Raw genomic sequence first — 19,676 nt, 5'->3', positions numbered from 1 at the left:
CCTCTTTTAATTTGAAACTGTTCCCCCCTTGTCCTATCAAAATCTACCCACATAAAGAATTGCTCTCTTGCTTTTTCTAAAAGAAGAAATAATTCAAGACCTGCTTGAAAAGAGGCATAGTCACTCCAGAAGAGTTTGCAAAGTATTGTGCTTCAGAAGGTGAGTGAGTGATGGACTGGTTGGAGTACACTGCTCAGCAAAGCCAGGTGTGTCTCAAAGGCTATCCTAAAATCCACAGTGGGGAAGGTGGAGCCCCCTGAACATCGCCAGCTAGAAATGTAGGCACAGAGGGTATGTACCCCACTCTGCAAGGCAGTGGTTGAACCATTGTTAATATATTTAGAGCCATAGCTAGTATATATTATATACTGAGTAGTTCCTATGGCAAGGTGGCACTTTTTTCAAGCAGAGACAGTGGACTCAAATGTATATTTCTCCCCTCAGAATGCAATTTGACTATTGACATGATTTAATCCCAGCTGGCAACTAAGTATACGACACAGCTGCTTCCTCACTTCCCCTCTGGCCTTTTCCTGGTGGGATGGGAGAGAAAATTGGAAAAAGGTAAAGCCCATGGTTTGAGATAAGAAAAGTTCAATATGTGAATAACAATAATAATAATAATTTTTAAAATTATGAAAAGGAAAGAGAGAAATAAAACCCAAGAAAAATGAGTGATGTACCGTGCACTTGTGCACCACCCACTGACCTATGCCCACCTCATCCCTGAGCAGTGAGCAGCCCCTTCCTGCCAGGTCCCCCCAGTTTACATACTGAACATGATGTTCTGTCGTACAGAATAGCCCTTTGGCCAGATTGGGTCACCTGTCAATGCACTTGCACCACCTAGCCCATATTCTAAATCATACTTCTAAGTTTCTTTTTTTTTTTTTCCTTGATTCATCACTGGGATCCAGCTGCTTGAATGTTTGGTGTTTCTGTGACATAATTTACAAGTACCTGAATCCTCTACTGGAATCAGCCCATGGGGATCACTGAGCAAATGACTTTTTCAAATGGCCTCTGATTTCCCTGCACTTAGTTGGTATTCCTATATGCCCACAACACTGCAGGCGCTTTGTATAAAATTAGGTCATAAATAAAGCCTGAAAAAACATCTCTTTAATAGTGACATCATAAAGTTCTGTGGTTATTGCTTCTCAGTGGTTTCAAAATCAAATTTGCTTTCTATATAAATAAAATGGTGAGAGATTTTTAGCTAATTAGCAGCCCTCCCTTGAAACATGAAAGTCAAGCACTTTATTTCTAACTTGGGGATTATTTCCTGCTCTGAATGAATTACATTAAAGGCACAATAAAGAAACAACTGAGCTAGCTCAAAACGGAACTGGGGGAGTTGGTGCCTGCACACAGCATGTTGATGAAAGTTTCCATATCTGTCCCATTGGCTCCAGCTGGTGCAATGAGCTAACAGAGTACCCCCATGAGCAAGGCTGCTGAAGACGATTAGCTGCCTGCAGATGTGTTACACATCACCTGAGACAACTTGAGTGAACTGCGAAGTTCGGGTGAGATGCTGATCAAATATTAGATTGGCATCAAAACTGAAGGAGTGTGACTGTGCTCTGGGAGGTGGCAGGTGGCCATTTGGGTGTGTTATAAGACCTTAAGAATCTCCTGCATGCCTAGCTTGCAATTACAGCCACAAATAATATAACCATCTTTGCCCGTAAAGGCAAACACAACCTCTCCACCTCAATAAAACTTGCCACATACCTTTGTCAGCTCAAAAGAGTCAAAAGACTGGATTACTGTACTGTACTCTATTTAGAGTGAAATATGGAATTCACTTGAAAAATGGAGTAAGCATGGAATATAACCACAGCCTCACTATGCTGAATGCTGTGCCAAGAATGCATTACACATTGCTTTGGGGTTTGCTGTACTAATATATTAACAGTGAAACTTTTATCAAGATCTATTCCAAATTTTATCCATTCTGCTGGAAAGAATATTCTTTCTTTTCTGAATTTACAGCCCTGGATTTGTTGATGTTCTAGAGAGACAGAACACAGTCTTAACCTCTTGCAAAAGAACTTTCCCTCATTTTCCTCATCCCCATATTTTTCTAAAGATGAAAAATGACCAGAAAATGACAGAAGAACATGTCTCTTTCTAGAAATGATCTCAAGATCTTGGCCCTGGTGCAAGTGGCAGAAACTCCTTTCTGTTTTACACAGCACTTGGTGCAGGGTTTCCCATGGCCTATATGTTACATACCCTGAGGAATGCCAGATATCTGGGCAAAGTATTCTGAGGGCAATACTGGGGGTATCATATGATAAGATGGAGTTGGAAAAGTATGCTGGATTGGGAGGTCAAAGGTAGTTTGACTTTGTGCCCCATCTGCTGGCTTTGGGGAATGATTCCTGATATCCTTCAAGCTACGTCCATGTCTTGGAGGATATTTATTGGTGTGGGCCAAAATTGTGATGGGGAATGAATCAGCCACATAAGCAGTGTGAGTGACCCTTGGTCCAGCCCTTGATCCACCCAGCCTTTTTTTGTTCAGTGATCCAAGTAGACCCACCAGTTCCATATTCAGACAAAGACATAAACCCTCAGTTACACCTCATGATTGCATTTTGTGGTGGCTAGCCTTTCTTGCAACAGCAGCTGGAAACTTCTACCTTGTTTTTCCTGCTATCTCCTCCATTCATTCTCTTAAGCCTTTCCTTTGCAAGATAGTCTCACATTTTTTAGGTCTGGCAGGTAGTCATTGTTCCCATACACATACCTTGTATCTGGCTCTATCAAAATATGTTTTATCTAAATGGACTAAAATCATAGGTGATTTAGATCACTCTCTTGGGCTGTCCTGTTCTATCAAATATATATTATGGGACCAGTCTCTGCTACCTGCAAAGCTCATACTGAATTTTACCAACATAAACACTGAATGCTACAAGATCTATAACTGGTTTTCACAGAGTTCCACAGGAACACATGGTTATATAGAAGAATACAGTTGCTTGGAAACATGGTGATTCCCTCTATTTGCTGAGATCAGTAAGCTAGCTAGTCAGTCCAGATACTTCTTTTTGTAATTACAGGAAGTGCTTATACATCTTGAAAAATCTGTCTCCGTTCTCAATGTTTTTAATATATGTTTCTCCATGTTTTGTAAAGAAAGATTTTAAAGCAGGATGCTGTATGTTGTCACTTAAATAACAGGGATGCATTACTAAGCTAGATTACAGAACTGATCTTTGTGCAAAACAAGAGCAGACAGATTTTCTGAGTTGTCATTTGCAAAATGTTGCCTTCACAGCATCATTCTCAGGTTTTGAGGCTTTTGTTTAGAGAACTGCACAAGATTTTTGCATTTTCTACAAGACTGCCCTTGAACCATAAATTCTGTGTAACGATTCTGACTATGTAAGCAGCATATGTATGGCAGTCAGAGATCTTGAGATCACCCCAACCAGGCTCATTATAGACCTGGTGGCTGGATGGCAGAGACATGTCAATTGGACGAATTACTCCTGTGGAGAGGCAGGTCAAGAGCTGCGGAATGATGCTAAAATATCTTTATTGCTTCCAGGACGTGAGCTGGCAGCTTCCCATGCTGTGGCATGGTGAGTGGCAGGGCTACACCAGCCCGCCAGAGCTGGCTTCTGACTTTTTAGGCTGTGTTACTGCAGAGCACAGAGCTGACCTGTAACACATTTTTACTTGTAAAGTTCAAAACGGGAGGGAAAAGAGCAGCAATATCTCCCCGAGAGATCAGAACCCATTAAAGATTTTGCATAAGGAGAGAAGAGTAAAAGAAAAGGACCTGAAAGAGATGGCAACTTGCCAATAGGTTACTCATGGACAGTAATAGCAAGTGGACCCACAGGGATAAAACAGCAGCCACAGGACGAAGTCTTCTCACAGAAAGACTCTGCTTTCCTCAGATGAAACCTCAGGCTTCTGCCCCTCTCCTACACTGCTCAGTTCTATTTTCATTTCAATAAAGCATCATGGAAGTGTACTGTAAATTAGCCAGTCTCATTCTTTCCAGCTTTCCCTGTTTTACAGTACAGAGCTCTGTGCAAACTCCCGAGGCACACAACTACCCTGCTTGTCTTGTTTTGTTCCCTGGCATTTCTAATCATCCCTCTTGATTAGCTGGTGGCCACAGGCTCCCCCAGCCACCATTTGGGAACATTCACCCTGAAGGATGACACCTGCTTGCCTCCAGAACCTTGGGTCACCCTGGTGTGTCGAGGCAAAGCTCCTGTTACAGATTTTATGAATGACTGTGAATTCTGAGACTCAAGCTCAGAGACTGAGGATGTGGCGTGTTGTGGCTGAACACTGACAATGAGATGATGCACAGCTTTGGCCTTAAGTGAGATTTATAGCTAGGGCTGTTCATGATGCAAATAATCCGTCACTGTCAAAAGAAAGAGAGAAGACAGGCTCTGTCCATTTTTAAACAGTTAATTGCAGAGGTTGTTCTCAGTTGAATAGAGGTACAGGCATTGGATGTTAACAAATTCCTTTCCTGGGTGCTCAAAATTTCTCTGTTTAGCCTGTGCAGTTTTCAGTCTGCAAGTCTGAAAAACTCAGTTATATGAACATATGTTGTTCTTATATGATATAAATATATCTATGCTTTTATCACATGAAAACATTCAGATGAAGACTTCCCAGATGCTCCCAATGCCTTGGATTTAACCTAATATCTTTCCTAAAAATAATGCTCCAGCCTAGCTGTGATGCATTGCCAATGAACAGCTTATATAAATCTCTCAATAGTGATCTCACAGAAAAAAGTATTTCAGTTTTTAATTAATTAAAGAAGACATAAACTTAACACTATAGGGGGGGACATATTGAATATGCTCTTTCTTTGGAAAAAAATGTCCAAGAAATAACACACTTTCTAACTTGCAATAAATGTTATTTACCTATAATAGATCATTTTTTTGCTCAATTCAAGTGCAATTTCCTGGCGAAATTCCTCAATTTTTAGACAATGGTTTTGAACAAAAATATATTTGCACCAGTTTAAATGTAAATGTTTTGTGCATGAGAAAATGTACATGTGTGGTAAAATGAAGTACAGTTGGATTTAGTCATAGTACTTTTAGTAATCTTAATCCTTTTATCTTGACACATCTCTTACGCCAATCAGGAAATCTAGATAAACTTCTACAAACATGGAAATACGAGCATTGCTTTTCTTCCATGACAGGTGACACAGAAAAGTTTTTGTTTAAAATATGATTGACACCATTTTCCTTTTGCACAAATCAGCTAAGGTCTGTAAATGAGAAACAACTTGGATTTTATTCTAACCAGATTCACAATCCATGAAGAAGTTACTGCCACGTAGCAGTGTAAGAAATCCACCTAATTCTGTGTCAGCCTGCTGCTCATACACAGAGAGCTTCTTGAGCAAACATACTCCAGTAAGTGAAGGCTTCTCACAGTGTGAAATCCAGAAGAACCATGGACTGGCAGCTCAGAAGCCTTGTGCTTCAGAAAAACAGTAACAAAAAAAATTGAATTTCTCGAGGTGTGTGGTGAACAACAGCACACAGTGCTTCTTTTCTTGGGGGAATATGAGTGGATTCAAAGTTGTCTTGCCCCAGAAGAGAGATAATTGCTATAATTCATTGGAGAGGCTAATTTCCATTTTTCATTACTGGAGCAAAACTTTATAAACTGTGTTGAATGGAATGGGAGCTTTTATTTCCTGAGGCTGCATATGTAATCATTTTAATTCAAACAACCAGTCGAATCAGCCTATGCTGGTCATTACATCTCCTGTCTTCCTTTCATTTTGTAGTTTAATTTCTCCATCAACTCATGCCTAGTTTTACAAGTTCTTTCAATTTTTCTGTCTTGAGGCATACAGCAAAGTAAACTTATTGGTGGTGGTTGGGCTGCACAATTTCTACAGTCTTGTTTTTAGAATAGACCAGCCAACATCTAACACGGATCTTACATTATTTATGTTTCAGCTGTGCAACGAGAATACTTTCACACTGGGAATGACTTTAAACTATGTCCTATTTTAAGACAAACCTATTTATTTTCCTCATGCCCTTGCCACATTTCCTGATCAAAGCCACTTACATCTAAACAAGTTTTGTTTCTTACAGATGCTTTGCCTGTCTTATTTTATTCTACAGTACAACTGCTCGTGAAGCTGAATTTATAACTCAGCTACTGTATGCATGACTTCATCCTGTGATGGAAAAGGCAAAGGGCTAGAACTCCACTGTAGGCTCAAGAGGAAAGCAAATCTCTGTCAAAAGAGTCACCAAACCCACCTCCTCCCCAAGCCACCAATAAAATCCCTGAAGGAGCCTACAGGTAAAATCATTAAAATCCAGGAGAACTTTACCGTTCTGAATACAACTTCTTTAAGAACTGGTTTACAATATGCAAGCAGACTATCTGAAAAACAGCAGAAATAGAGAAGAACCAGAAAGGTCCTTTTCTATTTCTGGTCCCCTAACACAGCAATCAGTGGACTGCTCTCAGAGCAATCCTGCAGTGGGTCTCTAAATGGGAGTGACATTCTCTGGGACTCGTGCTTGGACTATGCAGACCTACAGACGTGTTCCTGCTTCTGCAGTGCTGTGCACCAAAGCAAGGAGATACTCAGTGATGATTATCTTTTAAAGGTGTACTTCAAAGAACCACCCCAAAAACAAAGTGTTTTGTGTTTCTGAACCTTTGAAATCTGTAAAATATAGCTGCAATTCTATTGCAACCTCAGATAGCAGAAAAATCAGAAGCTTGCTTTACTTTGTTTATTTTCTTATTTGTTTCTAGTCCTGACCAAATCCAGATAAACAGGAAACAAAAAAGAATTGTCTGCCTTATTCAAATCCTCTGCCTGTTTTTCAAAGAAAATGTGGTTTGATAGCTGAGAGTCAGGGTGGTTGGGATCTGAATTAATTTCTTACTCAAGTTCTTGGTTCCAAAGCTATATGTTTGTACAAGAAGGGTAATAGACCCTTCTTCTTGTCAGGAATTCTAAAAAGAATTGTATCCATAAAAATAAATAAGAAAAAAGCAGCATGATTTTTTGAATGCACAAAATGATTTAATTCAATGAGGTGTGGGAGAAAAGGTAGAATAACTTTTCATTTTATCTGAACTGGATTACCCATCCTCCTTTAATGCTATTATGCTTCTTGGGTTCAATTATTTTCAGAATATATAACTTGCCTCACATCATCCCACAGATGGCTTCCAGCCCTTTAAGACATGTACTATGCAAGCCAAATCTCTGTGATGTTTACACTTCCTTTCAAGGTGGTTTCAGCAATTTTATCTCATTTATTTTCCTACTTAGGAAAACCTGGCAAACAATCAAATGGAAAACGTGCAGATGAGTGCTTTTCATGGAAACTAGATGGATGCTTAGTACCTTCTCAAGCCAGGCTAACCTTGGGTTTTCTGATTAGCTTGTTGAAATTCAAATTCATCTGACACCTGTGGATCCTTTCAGGACTAGCACCTCTTCTGATGAGAGCAGAGTTATCTCAAGCTGTCTTGTACTCTGCACCCTGAGGGCTAAAAGCTGGTGACTGTGTTGGTGAAAAGCACCTCTTGCCTTTTCTTCTATATTGATAAGCCTACACATTGCTCATGATTTTGGCCTCCCTCCCCTGAATTTGCAGTGCAGGGTAACAGCTTGCTGCCCTGCTAGCGCCAGCATAATGTGCTCCTCATTTAAGATTGGGGGATATGTTTACCACATAAAGCTGCAGTGCTTATGCTGCTGTCCCTTATGATACAGACCAGCAGGTGCAGGGCACCAAGCACTGTCTTGCACTGCCCATACTGTCATGACCTTTAATACCTGGAACCTACAGGCAAATGAAAAATTCTGTGTACAGGGAAAAAGTAAAAACTTTACTGCTTGCCCTCTTTGGCTGCTGGGAATAGGAGAGGAGACCACACTTTGTGTTTCCAAGTAAAGATCTCAGGAGTTTTAGTCTTCCCTGCACCTGAACATACTGCCAATTCCCAGAACTGAAATTCCTGGCCATCTTGAACCTCTTGGCCTGCACCTTCACATGGAGAAACAGGCTTCTCCCCAGTGTCCCCCTCCTCTCTCCAGTGCATCCTTAGTGGAAAATGCAGCACCTTTCTCTGTTGTCGTAATCCATAAAACAAGTTTTGATCCCCACAATGGCCCATGAAAACCATATTGCTTTTCTCCTTCACAAATGACCCCCCAGGCATAGACAGGTAGTGTAAAAGAAAAACAGGTAGGTTCCTTCAGGTTACAAATGATGACATATGAAAGACAACTAGGACAATTTGATTTTATTTTGCTGGGTTCACCCCTGGAAGACTGAGTGGAGAAGACAAATAGCTGTGACTAAGTAAATATGATAGGAGTCATATAAGAGATGGAGCAAACCATACAGAATATCAGACCCTTATTTAAATAAGCATACTTTCTGAACCAGAATGATATTTGGATATTATGAATAGAAATTTAAAACACTTCTTGCTGTGCCTCATAACCCCATTTTCCTCTGTAATTCCTTTATACCAACATATTATGCCTACAATTTCTCTCTGACAGACCCTTGCACCATTGCCCTATTTGCCTCTAGCTGAACATCAATCTGACTTTTAACAGCTGCCCAAAGATCCATAGTTTGGAGTCTTTGCTCCATCTGGTTTCTGATAACAGGCAAAGCTTGATTAACTTATCCTGATAAGTTACTATGGCAACTTCCACCTCTGCAGCAAGAATGGAGCATTCATAGGTATGTTCTTATTATTGTTCTTTCCCCCAACTATGCAATTTAATCCATTAAAATTAAATGGTGAATTGTGCAAATGAAGTCTGAGCCTTGGACTACTTGCTGGAAATTAGTCGTTAATCTGGATTATAGTGTGAGTATTACTTTCTTTGTTAGAAAACATTTCAGCAAGCCAACAGCTAGAGGAGTAAGGTCTCAAAATCAGATAACATTGCTTTCAGAAGTGCAGTAAATCCTAAAAAAGAGCCTTAATGTTAGTCCTGTTATGTGTCACTACTAATAGTGGAAAAGGACAAAGTACTCCCAGTTTGTTTAGGGAGTGGCTACCCAGAAAAGTGCAAAATAAATTTGGAGGTTCTAGGCATCAGACACATTAGTGTTTCAAATGGGGAATAAAATATTTAAGTGTGCATCTAAATTCAGCTGTATGATCACCATGCAGCTTCAGAGCCCATCCTGAAAGACTGATAAGTTCACTTGCATTTGTTGGAGATCTTCCAGAGTGTGGGGGTTCTTTTCAGGATGCAAAGTTCAGCAACTAGCTTATGTCCTTAGCATCCACTGAGTGCTGAGCCACACTCCAGAGTATGGCTCATATCCTGTAGTGAGTCTGGCTTTGGTCACCCTGTTCTAGGAGGACAGAGTTAAATTTTGGGTTGTTATAAGAGATGAATATCTTGCTCAGATCTTCCTTTTTACAATGATGCCCTTCTAATCTCTGTTTTCTCTCTGACAAAGCGAATGGCTGAGAGCAGAGAGTGTCATAGCATGGAAATGAGTGGTCTTGAAGTGATTATGTTGCCTTTGCCATGGGGACACATTAAGGAACAAATGACATTGAAGAATATGTCCCTATATATCACTAACTATTTTCTAGATTTCTGAAAGTGTGTTTGCCAGCCATATTATTTCACATTTTAGCACAGAAATAAATCAACATTACAACCTGTGGAAAATAGGATTTCTTAAAAGTACTTCCACAACTAGCTTGAGAATTCCAGGGGTTTTGTCCCAGAACATTACCAAGTCAATTTTCAGCTAGTCACATTCCCAAGTGAGCTGCGTGTTTTACAGGCAGTACTTTTTCTCCAATCCATCTTCCCCCTATATGTCTATATCCAGCTGATTTCATGAAAAAAGAGAATTTTAAGGGATCTGGTTTTGCCACATTGATTTTTATCAAGCAAGGGGTGACTTGATAAAAGTATGATGAATCTAGCCCTCTCTGTGCAGGCAGAAAAGAGCTTAGTAATCCATTTTCCATTTAACAGTGAATGTCTTTACATAAGAGAATTAAAGTTGGACTGGGAATAAGAATCTGGATGGGATTGAGATAGGAGCTGTCCTCTTTTCTTTCCCAGCTACATAAGCATTATAATCTGGGAGACACGGGTTGCAGGTAACAGCAGTCATGGTTACCCCATCCCACCACTACATGTGAAAATGCTCTGTACCTGACAAAGAGGACATTTCCAGTCTCTGGGACTCTTGCACCCTGGACAGTATTCCATCTCTACTGCTCTGCACTTGGTGGTGTAATCTGAATTGCCTGAGTCTAAGTGACAAGGGAAAGACTATGTAAGCTTTCTGCTCTTTCTCATGTGAGGCAAACAGGTTACAAATAAAATTTTGTTAACTTGGGTATTACAAATATCATGCTCTACAGGAGCAGCTGATTTGTTTTTCTGGATCACTCCATTCCCACAGTGCAAGTGAATGGTTAGATAAACATACAGTGGCAATGAGCAATGACTGGGAATCCTCCATCTTCTACTTCAGAAGAAAAGGTCTGAAAGACAGAGCTCATTAAGGTGTTTAAGACAGGAGCAGAGTTTTAATATATGTTCAATGCCGAGCACACTGTGACTCCTTGTTGCCAAACCAAATCAAGTAGAAATACCATCAAGGTGTATAATAGTAATTTCCTAGTCTATCCAGACCACGAGTTCCAGAATCTGTGAATGAAATTTGTTTCATATGATGTCAGTGTTCCTGAATGAGCTACAAACTCTTCTGCAGACAAGGGTGAGAAGCAGGAACTGAAGAGTACAAGTGCTGCTTAATCCAACAAACACTTTTAAAGTAGCTCAGATCAATTGTGCCCTGAAAGTGCCCGTTTCTCTCAGCTGACACCAAAGGATACATTATCTGTCTGTCTCTGAGGTTAGATACCCCTATTTGGTCAACTGTTTTTTGTCTGAATGAGGGAGAAAGATTTGAAAATATTTTTACGTAAAAATTTGTTCTAATTCTATAAATGTTCCATTATTTTTAGATATAAAAATTATTTCCAATATTATAAATGTTGATTTTTTTAAGCCCATTAGCATTCATTGTGAGATCACAGAAGTTTTGCACAGGTTAATTTATTATGCAGTGAATTTTTTCCTCTAAATGACTGGTGCTTTTTTCAGCAGAAGAAATACATTACTCAAATTCCTGTTATTCCTCCGTATATATCACACTTTAATATAGAAGCACTGTAGGTATGTTATATTAAAAACACCATGCACTTTAAGTAATTAGCCTTTTACTTTACTTTCTCTAGCAGTTACTTAGGTAACACATTTATTATTATGTACTGGATATTTTTATGATATTGAATGTTTCCAGAGAAAAACAACTTTAATTCTGGTCTGTTTTCATTTGAGTTCTTATATAGTATTTATGCTGTCCAAATATATAATAGGAAAGGAAAATTCTCAACACTTTAAAGCAAAGGCAATTATCCTAGGGACTGTTAGAAGCTGGTTGAGTATCAGCAGTGTGGTTTACTCCCATACAAATGAACAGTAATATCAGCTGTCCATCAGGATCTGGCAGTGCATTAGTTTTGCCTGAATTTAAATCTATCAGTGTGGGTGTTGACATGTCAGCTGGGTGTCTAAGAACCCACCACAGACAATGGAGACCTGGAGTGAAGTTCAGTTGCCTGCAGACAGATATCCACTGCCTTTGGAAACCTTTCCTCTCTTCCACAACAGATGTCAAATAGGTCCTGCACCATACCTGAGACCCTCATGTGAAGTTTCTCTCTGGAAAGGCTGTGACCTCTTAGTCAGTGGCATCTAGACAGTTATTCAAATTGCCAGCTGTCTCATTTTGGTCTAATTTAAAATCTTATGAGTAGCTCCCAGCTCCCTCATTCAATATAGACACAAATGAATTTAATGCCATGTTGGAGTCCTCTAGAGAATCCAGAAGATGGAAGAACTTCTGTAAGGCCTTTATCTCATCTCTTAGCTCTTTTCAGATGCCTAGATAGTTCAGGGCATGTCACTTATCATGACACTTGTGTTTCAGCAAGTGATTTCTGTCACTTACTGACCCCCTTGACTAGCTCTCCATTGCTACCGTGGAAGATTAACAAATCCAACTCCACAGAGCATCTGTATTAGAGACACTGAATCAGACAATGAATTCAATTTCTTTTGTACCAGAAGTAACGTTTACATGACATACATTCAGTACAGAAGCAGCAAGACCCAAGAAAACTGACAAAGACATGTACATGATGGTAATTTATGATTGCTGCCACCAGATCACAAAGCCACTGGAACATGGTGAAATTGTGAGCTTCTACTCAATCCCCAATTGATGACATCTGAGTCCTTAATTCTACTAGTCTTAGTCACTTTCACTTTGGTAGGCCTGTTTGGGAAGAAGTCAGGTATTGACTGCTCAGAAGGAGTTAGATGAACTGAGCTCTAGCTCTCTGTTATCTAAATATCTTGTCAAGCCTCAAGTTCTTCATAGCTGACGGAGAAACACTGGCACTTCCACAGAGCTATTCATGCAGTCTCTGGCAAATATCTACATTAGACTGGGAATTACTCTCTGAAAATGCCCATTTTCTTAACCAGCTGTGCAAGGAGTCCATAGTACTCAATCCTAATCCTGTAGGCAGAGTTCTCTGTTACTGTGTACCTCAGTACTCAGCAGTGCTCAGAACAGGATCTGTTGAAGTGTCTTGTGGGTATTCTCCCATTTTCCACGTTGATTAAGCATCTCAACTGGTAATATGCAAGCTACTAATTTTGCCCTAATGTGGACCTGTCAGGTGGCTAGGGTCTACATCCAGACCTAGGATCCAGAAAATGCTGTTGGGTTTGCTCAGAGATGCTCAGAGTCTTAGGCTTGTCCTCTGTTAATGATGGATACAATTCGATGTGATGAATCCATGCTTTTTCATTCCCCAGTATTGTTAATCATCTTGGCTTTCCCATCAAACATCTGTAGCTATCTGTAACTCAAGATTTACTGTTTACATGTAGCTCTGCATTATAGAAATATCCTGTATTGCTATCTCAACAACCTAGATTGATGCATTGATATGATTGAGAGATGGTAAAGATTGAAGGATGATAAGAGAGGAAAAAAAATAAAGGAAATCTTTCTTAATATAAAATATTCAGTTTTGACTAAAGAGGGGTCACAAAAAGGTCATAATTCGTAATGAAGATAAACTTTTTTATTCCTTATATTTTACCTCTCTTTAGCCACCGTAATATACATAAAGGTCCATAAAGTACAATTTTCTGTCTATTGCAATCAAAGAAAAACATATGAGATGTTTAGTTTGGGAAATCAGTTTCAGTCTGCTGTAACCTACTATTTGCTCTAAGTGGAGTCCAGCACTGCACACTCCTGTTATGAGTTCACAATATATCCATGTGCTGTAGTCTAACAAAATAAAATGATCTGCAAAGGCTGGAGGAAACTAATTGCGAGTAAAGCATAAAACATGTTTTTCTTCAAAGAGTGAGATTCACTATTTGCAACTAATTTAGAAATTACCAAAGCTTTAATTTATCTCTGAGTCTCTACATTTGTACACAACTGACTTTGTTGTGGAAAGACATTTTATGTTCTGTAGTCAGTTGCACAAAAAGGACCTTCTAATTCTCTAGTGGTAGATGAACAGATAATATATTGCAAATCCATTTTTAATGAAAACTTAGAACGTGTTGGCTGCACTCATCTTAACAATGCAAAAATTCATCACAGTGCAACACCTTCCAGGGAGTCAGGCAGTCATTGCTGTTACTGTCATTACTTGGAAGCATCTAAATGAGCGTGGTTTATGCACTGCAAGAGATGACACAAGCCCTGCCACTAATTTTTAAACCATATTTTTTTTTCCTAATATGATACCAAAACACTAAATGCAGAAGATATATATATAGTTACTATCTTTTTTTATCATGAACAAGAACATTAAGAATTGACTTTTCCTTCTGCACAGATTCATGCACAGACACATGAAATGAAATGTGATCTATCCTCCAGTTGAAAGAGCAGTGCGAATGTATATCCTGCTTAGATTAATCTTCCAGAGGCTGGTAATATAAACTTTCTGTATACTGGAAAAAACCTCTAGTCTTTATTGAGCAGAAGCTAAAACATCAAATAGAAGGAAGCAGATTTTAATCCAGATTTACAAGGTGAAATTTCCATTGAATAGAAGTTGTGCAGCCTTCAAATTAATAATTTTTGTTTGAGTCTAGCTATCCTTCTAGATACCTGATGATACCATGGCAATGAGTATGATTAGCAGTATGATAAGAACTATGTATCAATATATCTTATAGACCAAAATTTCCTTTGTGCACATCGGATTTATAGAGCCTAGCTCCAATGCCAAGAATTATGGTTACATCTAGACATCTACAAATTGGAACTCTGAATTAATCATCCAGATTCTATTCACCCTCAGTGGGGAGAAGGGGGTAATTCAGATTCTTGTCTTCTCTAAATGAGTATTTTAGGCAAGCTCTGGAGGTGCTATCTCCATCTGTTAGTAAAGGAATGAAGTGATAGCTCAGATCTTGATTGCAACACTAGAAACATGAAAAGTTGGGACAAATAAATCCCACTTTGTGTTTATCTGGTATGATTGGGCACAGATATGCAAACTTTAGCCTAGATATCTTACTTTTCTTTACCCTAACAGCCAAGCTCAGAAATCACATAATTTTTAATGTACACCAGGTGAAGACCCATGACTGTGCCATTTCCTCATCTTACTGTTTGCTGAAAGTCTGGTGATTAGGAGTGGATTCTATCTACAGGTTTTGCATTCCCCACCTCTCTAACAGTGATCCATAGTACAATTCACACCCCTAAGATTTTCCTGGAAATGAGATGATGACTCTCAGTGGGTCTTCACATCCATCAGGTAAAGGAAGTTCAATTAGTACTAAAAAATTAATTTTAGAAGATGGTCAAGCAGGTGCTGTATTCCACAAGACATCACTCTTCAGGCCAGGCAGAGACTGCACGGCAGTCAAGCTTTGTGCGTTTTCTTTGACAACAAATTGGCTCCTGTCACTGCTGGGAGATGGCCTTTCCTTGCCCATGCTAGTCAGGGTCTGAGCAGCAGGCAGACCCATTCCACCTGAAGGCAGAGGCAGCCACTGTAACAAAGCCCTGTCTTAGCAAACACCTCACGCACGTTCAGAATGCAGTGCGTCGGGCACAGCAGCATGCACAACCATCCACCTGGGGGATGGAATAATATCACCATTTTTAAAAACAGGACTCTGTCAGGTCTCCCAGGAGGGTTCTGACAGCCACCATCATTCATCCACCTTTGCCACCTGGAGCTGGTGTTAACCATGGGGGAAAAAATGATTGCACAGAGTTAAACTTAGATATTGCTATGAGACCGAAACTGAGACTAAACAAAACTTGATACTAAGCAAACACTTATTTTTGGAGAACCAATCAAAGACTAAATCTAACACCAAATGACCACAATGAATGTGGTAAAACATATTTATTCATTTTGCATATTGCATCCAAACTGCTAATAAGAAACAGGACTCTGCCTAAACGTAAAACTGGAGGAGCTGCACATTTCAGGAGTCATCTGCTGATTAACATCACACAGGGTTATCAAATCCAACAGCACAGTGTCTAAGGGTTTTGGGGTAGCAGCCCGTGGGAAGACAGTGGGCTTCTAAAACACTTGTGCAAGCCTGTCATCTTCAGACTTAAGGATGTGACCTAAACCTCCAGAGTTATGATGTATTTTGCAGGCTCTTTGTTTGCATCTCATGCAATGGCCTCAGTATGCAGAAGATCTTTGTAAAATTAATCCCAGAACTTTAAACGGTCTAAGACTTATACCTTCTGGATTTTATTCTAGGGTCTCTTGAGGAAAAAAATCTTGAGGATAAACAACCTATCCCAGGAAAATTGTGCTACTATGGCATATATTTAACAGTTTATGATTGTGGACCAAGTGGAGTCTAACAATACTGAAATGAAAACTTCACTTTTAGGAGTGCCCTGGAGGATTCTCTGGCCTATTCAGATCAATGTCTGAATACAGTCCTGTTACTTTTAGTTATAATAGTTTTTATAGTTAAAATGCAAAGCAGATTATATTTTTTAAAGTAATATTTTCTATTTCATGTTGTTTTCGAGCAGTGGGAAAAAGTTGCTTACAACTGATGTTAGGTTACCATCACATTTTTTCACTGTAACAAAAAACATTAGCACAGTGGAATAAAAAAGTTAAAAGAGACTTAAAGTACATTGGAGTTTATTCCTAAAAAGGTAATTCAGGGTGTTTTCCTCATGTAAATTGAGACTTTATCTACTTTTACTTTAAGGAAATCAGAAGAGACTCTAAAAGAACATTCTCCCAGAAAGTGACACAGTATATTCCCCTCCCCAGGGTAAAGAGCATAAAAGGTGTTCTTTCTCAGACAGGGTGCATGCTCATCCACTATTCTATGCAGCCACTGTACTGTATGTGAATGCAAATCATCCATGAATGCCATGGTCAATTTCTCAGTTGCCTGTCTCCATAGCATGCATGTGCATTATGTATTATATGTTTAATAGTGCATCAGCTCCCTGGTGAAAAATCAAGAAAACTTCCGTGTCCTCCTGAAAGAAAACGTGGAATTATTTTATCCACGTCCAGCCAGGTCAGGCTGCAGTATGTTCTCAGGAGAAATTCCAGCTGAATTAAGACAGCACTGCTGTTCAGTGATGTGGTGGATACAGAGGTACTTGGGGCAGCTCAAACACAGGAAGCAGCATGGCTGTATCAGCATGGTGCTCTCTGTAGACTAATTAGTCCTGCTAAGAAGTCCATGCTAAATGCAAATCTGTGCAGTGTTCCTGCCTTCCCCTTGGGCTGTGCTGAATGAGCTCTGCTGAGGAAGGCTTTTCTACCTGGAACCAGGGACCTCTAACAGCCACAAAAACTTATGAATCTGTAAAGCATAAGGAGATTGGCCAGCAAGACAGGGACAGTTTTAGGGAGAGAGCCCAGGAAGGCCTGGGAGCTAATTTCCATTGCTCCAGGCATTTGCTCCACATGCCCTTTGGGGTTTGAGACTATGGGGATGCTTACACCAGTTTTTAGTTCACTGGAGGAATACACAACTTCTTTCTGGGGATGAAGCATCATCCTTGAGGTGAGATAAAAATACTAGAAAGGAACAGCAGCTCTGGCACTTGGCAAAATGAAATCAGAAAGCAAAATTACAGAAAGAACTGCTAGTATTTTAGCCTACAAGACACACACACACACAAAATAAAGATGGTGAAGATGAAACTTAAACAAGTGCTTTGTCCAGCATTGTGCAAATACAAATGGGAATGAAGTGAAGAATAAGAATACCAAAGCTTACACCATGTTGCATTGTCCTCCAGATAGTCCTCTGGGAAGCAAGAGGGAAACATATTGAGGGAACAGAAAAACAAAACAAAACAAAACAAAATAAACCACAGGTTATACCAAACAGGCAACCACAGAGAAGATAACGAGTCTATAAGCAGTTGATTTTAAATGAGAAACTTTAGATCATGCTCTACAGAAGCAGGTGTGATCAGTGGTTAAAATTATTTAATTTTTGACAATTTTAAAATTTAGTGATCTTCAGGTGTATTTTCTAGATGCCTGGACTAAGATTGTCACTTTCTGGCACTTTGTAATAGAGGGATATGGGAAGATTTCTCTGAGTTGTTCAAATGTATACTTTAGGATGAGATGAATTGTGCTTTAGAAATACGTGATCTCAAACCAGTAGCCTAAACCCATGCTTGGACAACTGAATGAAGGCCTTTTTTTCTCTCAGTAAAAATGACAGTCATCTGGACTCAAATCAAGGTAGCTGGTTCTAGGTATCTGCACTACAAATTTCTATACTGAATCAGAAAACTGATTTTTGCTATTGTTACAGTCAGTGTAAGGTGGAATACAGTTACTGAAATGTAGGCAGAGCAAGTGAATTTAGCATCTCTAAGATATTCCATCTTACTTCCAACCAGGTTTCCTGTAACCCTATGTTCACCTTGAAGAGCATCTCGAAGAGCACAAGGATCTCAAAGAGCATTAAGTGACTATATTTATGTAGCCACATTTCACATGGTGCAACCTGCAGAGAACAGCTGGGGCTCAGTTCTGTTCTCCCACTTGGATGCCTCATAGTGAACATCCTCTAGGGTGTTCTATCCAGACTTCAGCTGCCAGTCCAGGGGAGCATAAGCATCTCAAATTACTATTCTATCTTCCAACTCAGTTAAATGACTTAAATACTCCAAGGCCTTTCAGTCTTGTCTATCTACATGTGGATATTCCAACTGAGTCTTTTATTTCCCAGTCTTTGAGCACTGTCTGTGACAGATGGGGTGAATCACTCTCCAAAGATGTGTGTCTATCTCCATTGACTTCAGAAAGAGCCTGACTTTTAGGCTCAGTGCTGTGAAGTTGTCATTGAATTGTCTGAGCATAAGTATCTTGAATTGCTTGAGTTTCTGTAGTGTATTCAAGTCAGCTTCCCTCTGCTGCTCCAGAAGTGTACTGGTGTCCTTTAGTCCTCTGTTGGTCCTATATTTCAGATACCCTAGGATGTCTCAGATGATGCTTTTCATCCATGCTGAGACAAGTCTCTCAAGCTCTACATAACTTTCTAAATGCATCAGATGCTTTAAAACCACATACACCACAGCTTTTGGGGGATATTGAAATTTTTCCACATTTCTTATAATTAATTTTGATCTATTTCTTATTTCTTAAGCCTTACTTGTTACAGCTATGACAGTGACATAGAGAAATCACTTTCTCTCCTTTTAAAATGCAGTGGCTGGATTAATCACATAAGCTCAGGCAAGGATGAAGAAGCATCTTCTTAGATGGGTTCAGTACCTGGTGATTTCAGCATAGGCGTCTTATGAGGGCTGCTTTGTGCAAAATACCTGATAAAATATGCCCAACTTAATTAAGTTTATAAGTGGGGATATGAGTAGTACTAAAACATAATTTGATTCAGATATGCTGCATGTTTGTATAACATTGAGATGCAGAGGAAATATTTTCTAAACTTGGTTTCTTCTGCTGTCAAAGGCAGATAAAAGCAGAATGATTTGTCATTTCTTTTGAGGTTTTTGTAACTGTATGTTTGGACTTTGTGGTGACAGTTTAAAGTTAAGTGGTCTGACAGTGTTTCATGAATACAAACTCCAGAATAGACTTCTAAAAGCATTAATATAACACTGAACAGTCTTCTGAATCACAAGAAAAGACTTGTTTCTTATATCTATAATAATCGAAACGGTCTTTAAGTGTTTGAAAATACCAATAAAATACTAATATTGCAGTGTATTTATATGAAGGAAGCAACAGAAATGATCAGTGTGCAGACAAGAATAATGCTGTGCATGGGGTCCTCCTTACATCCTGTTAACAGTGCAAGGGTTAGGAGTGTCCAAATGAAGCTGGTCCTCCAAGCTCTGGCTATAATTAATGAGGAGAGAAGCATCATTCAGGGAATTACACAGCACATGGAAAGCTGAGGTTCTAAGACAGGTTAAATGGTGTTTCTGTGAGGCAGGAGTGTAGCATTTATATCCTTCTGGGTAAAATTACCCAAGATGGTGTGAGATGCAGGCAGTGACCTTTCC

General features: G+C 39.4%; 1 protein-coding gene across 1 annotated transcript in view; it reads right to left on the bottom strand.

Annotated features, from left to right (window-relative positions):
- GPC6 (glypican 6) overlaps nucleotides 1-19,676 on the bottom strand; it is a 724,435-nt gene that overhangs the window by 48,722 nt on the left and 656,037 nt on the right. The window contains exon 7 of the mRNA XM_088159818.1: nucleotides 17,405-17,434. Coding sequence (XP_088015944.1) covers nucleotides 17,405-17,434 — 30 coding nt within the window. The remainder of the gene's footprint in view (nucleotides 1-17,404; nucleotides 17,435-19,676) is intronic.

Source organism: Sturnus vulgaris, chromosome 2, assembly GCF_052056855.1.
Source record: "Sturnus vulgaris isolate bStuVul1 chromosome 2, bStuVul1.hap1, whole genome shotgun sequence".
Lineage (NCBI taxonomy): Eukaryota > Metazoa > Chordata > Aves > Passeriformes > Sturnidae > Sturnus > Sturnus vulgaris.
Note: the sequence above shows the minus strand (reverse complement) of the source record. Positions and strands in the feature narration are given on the sequence as shown.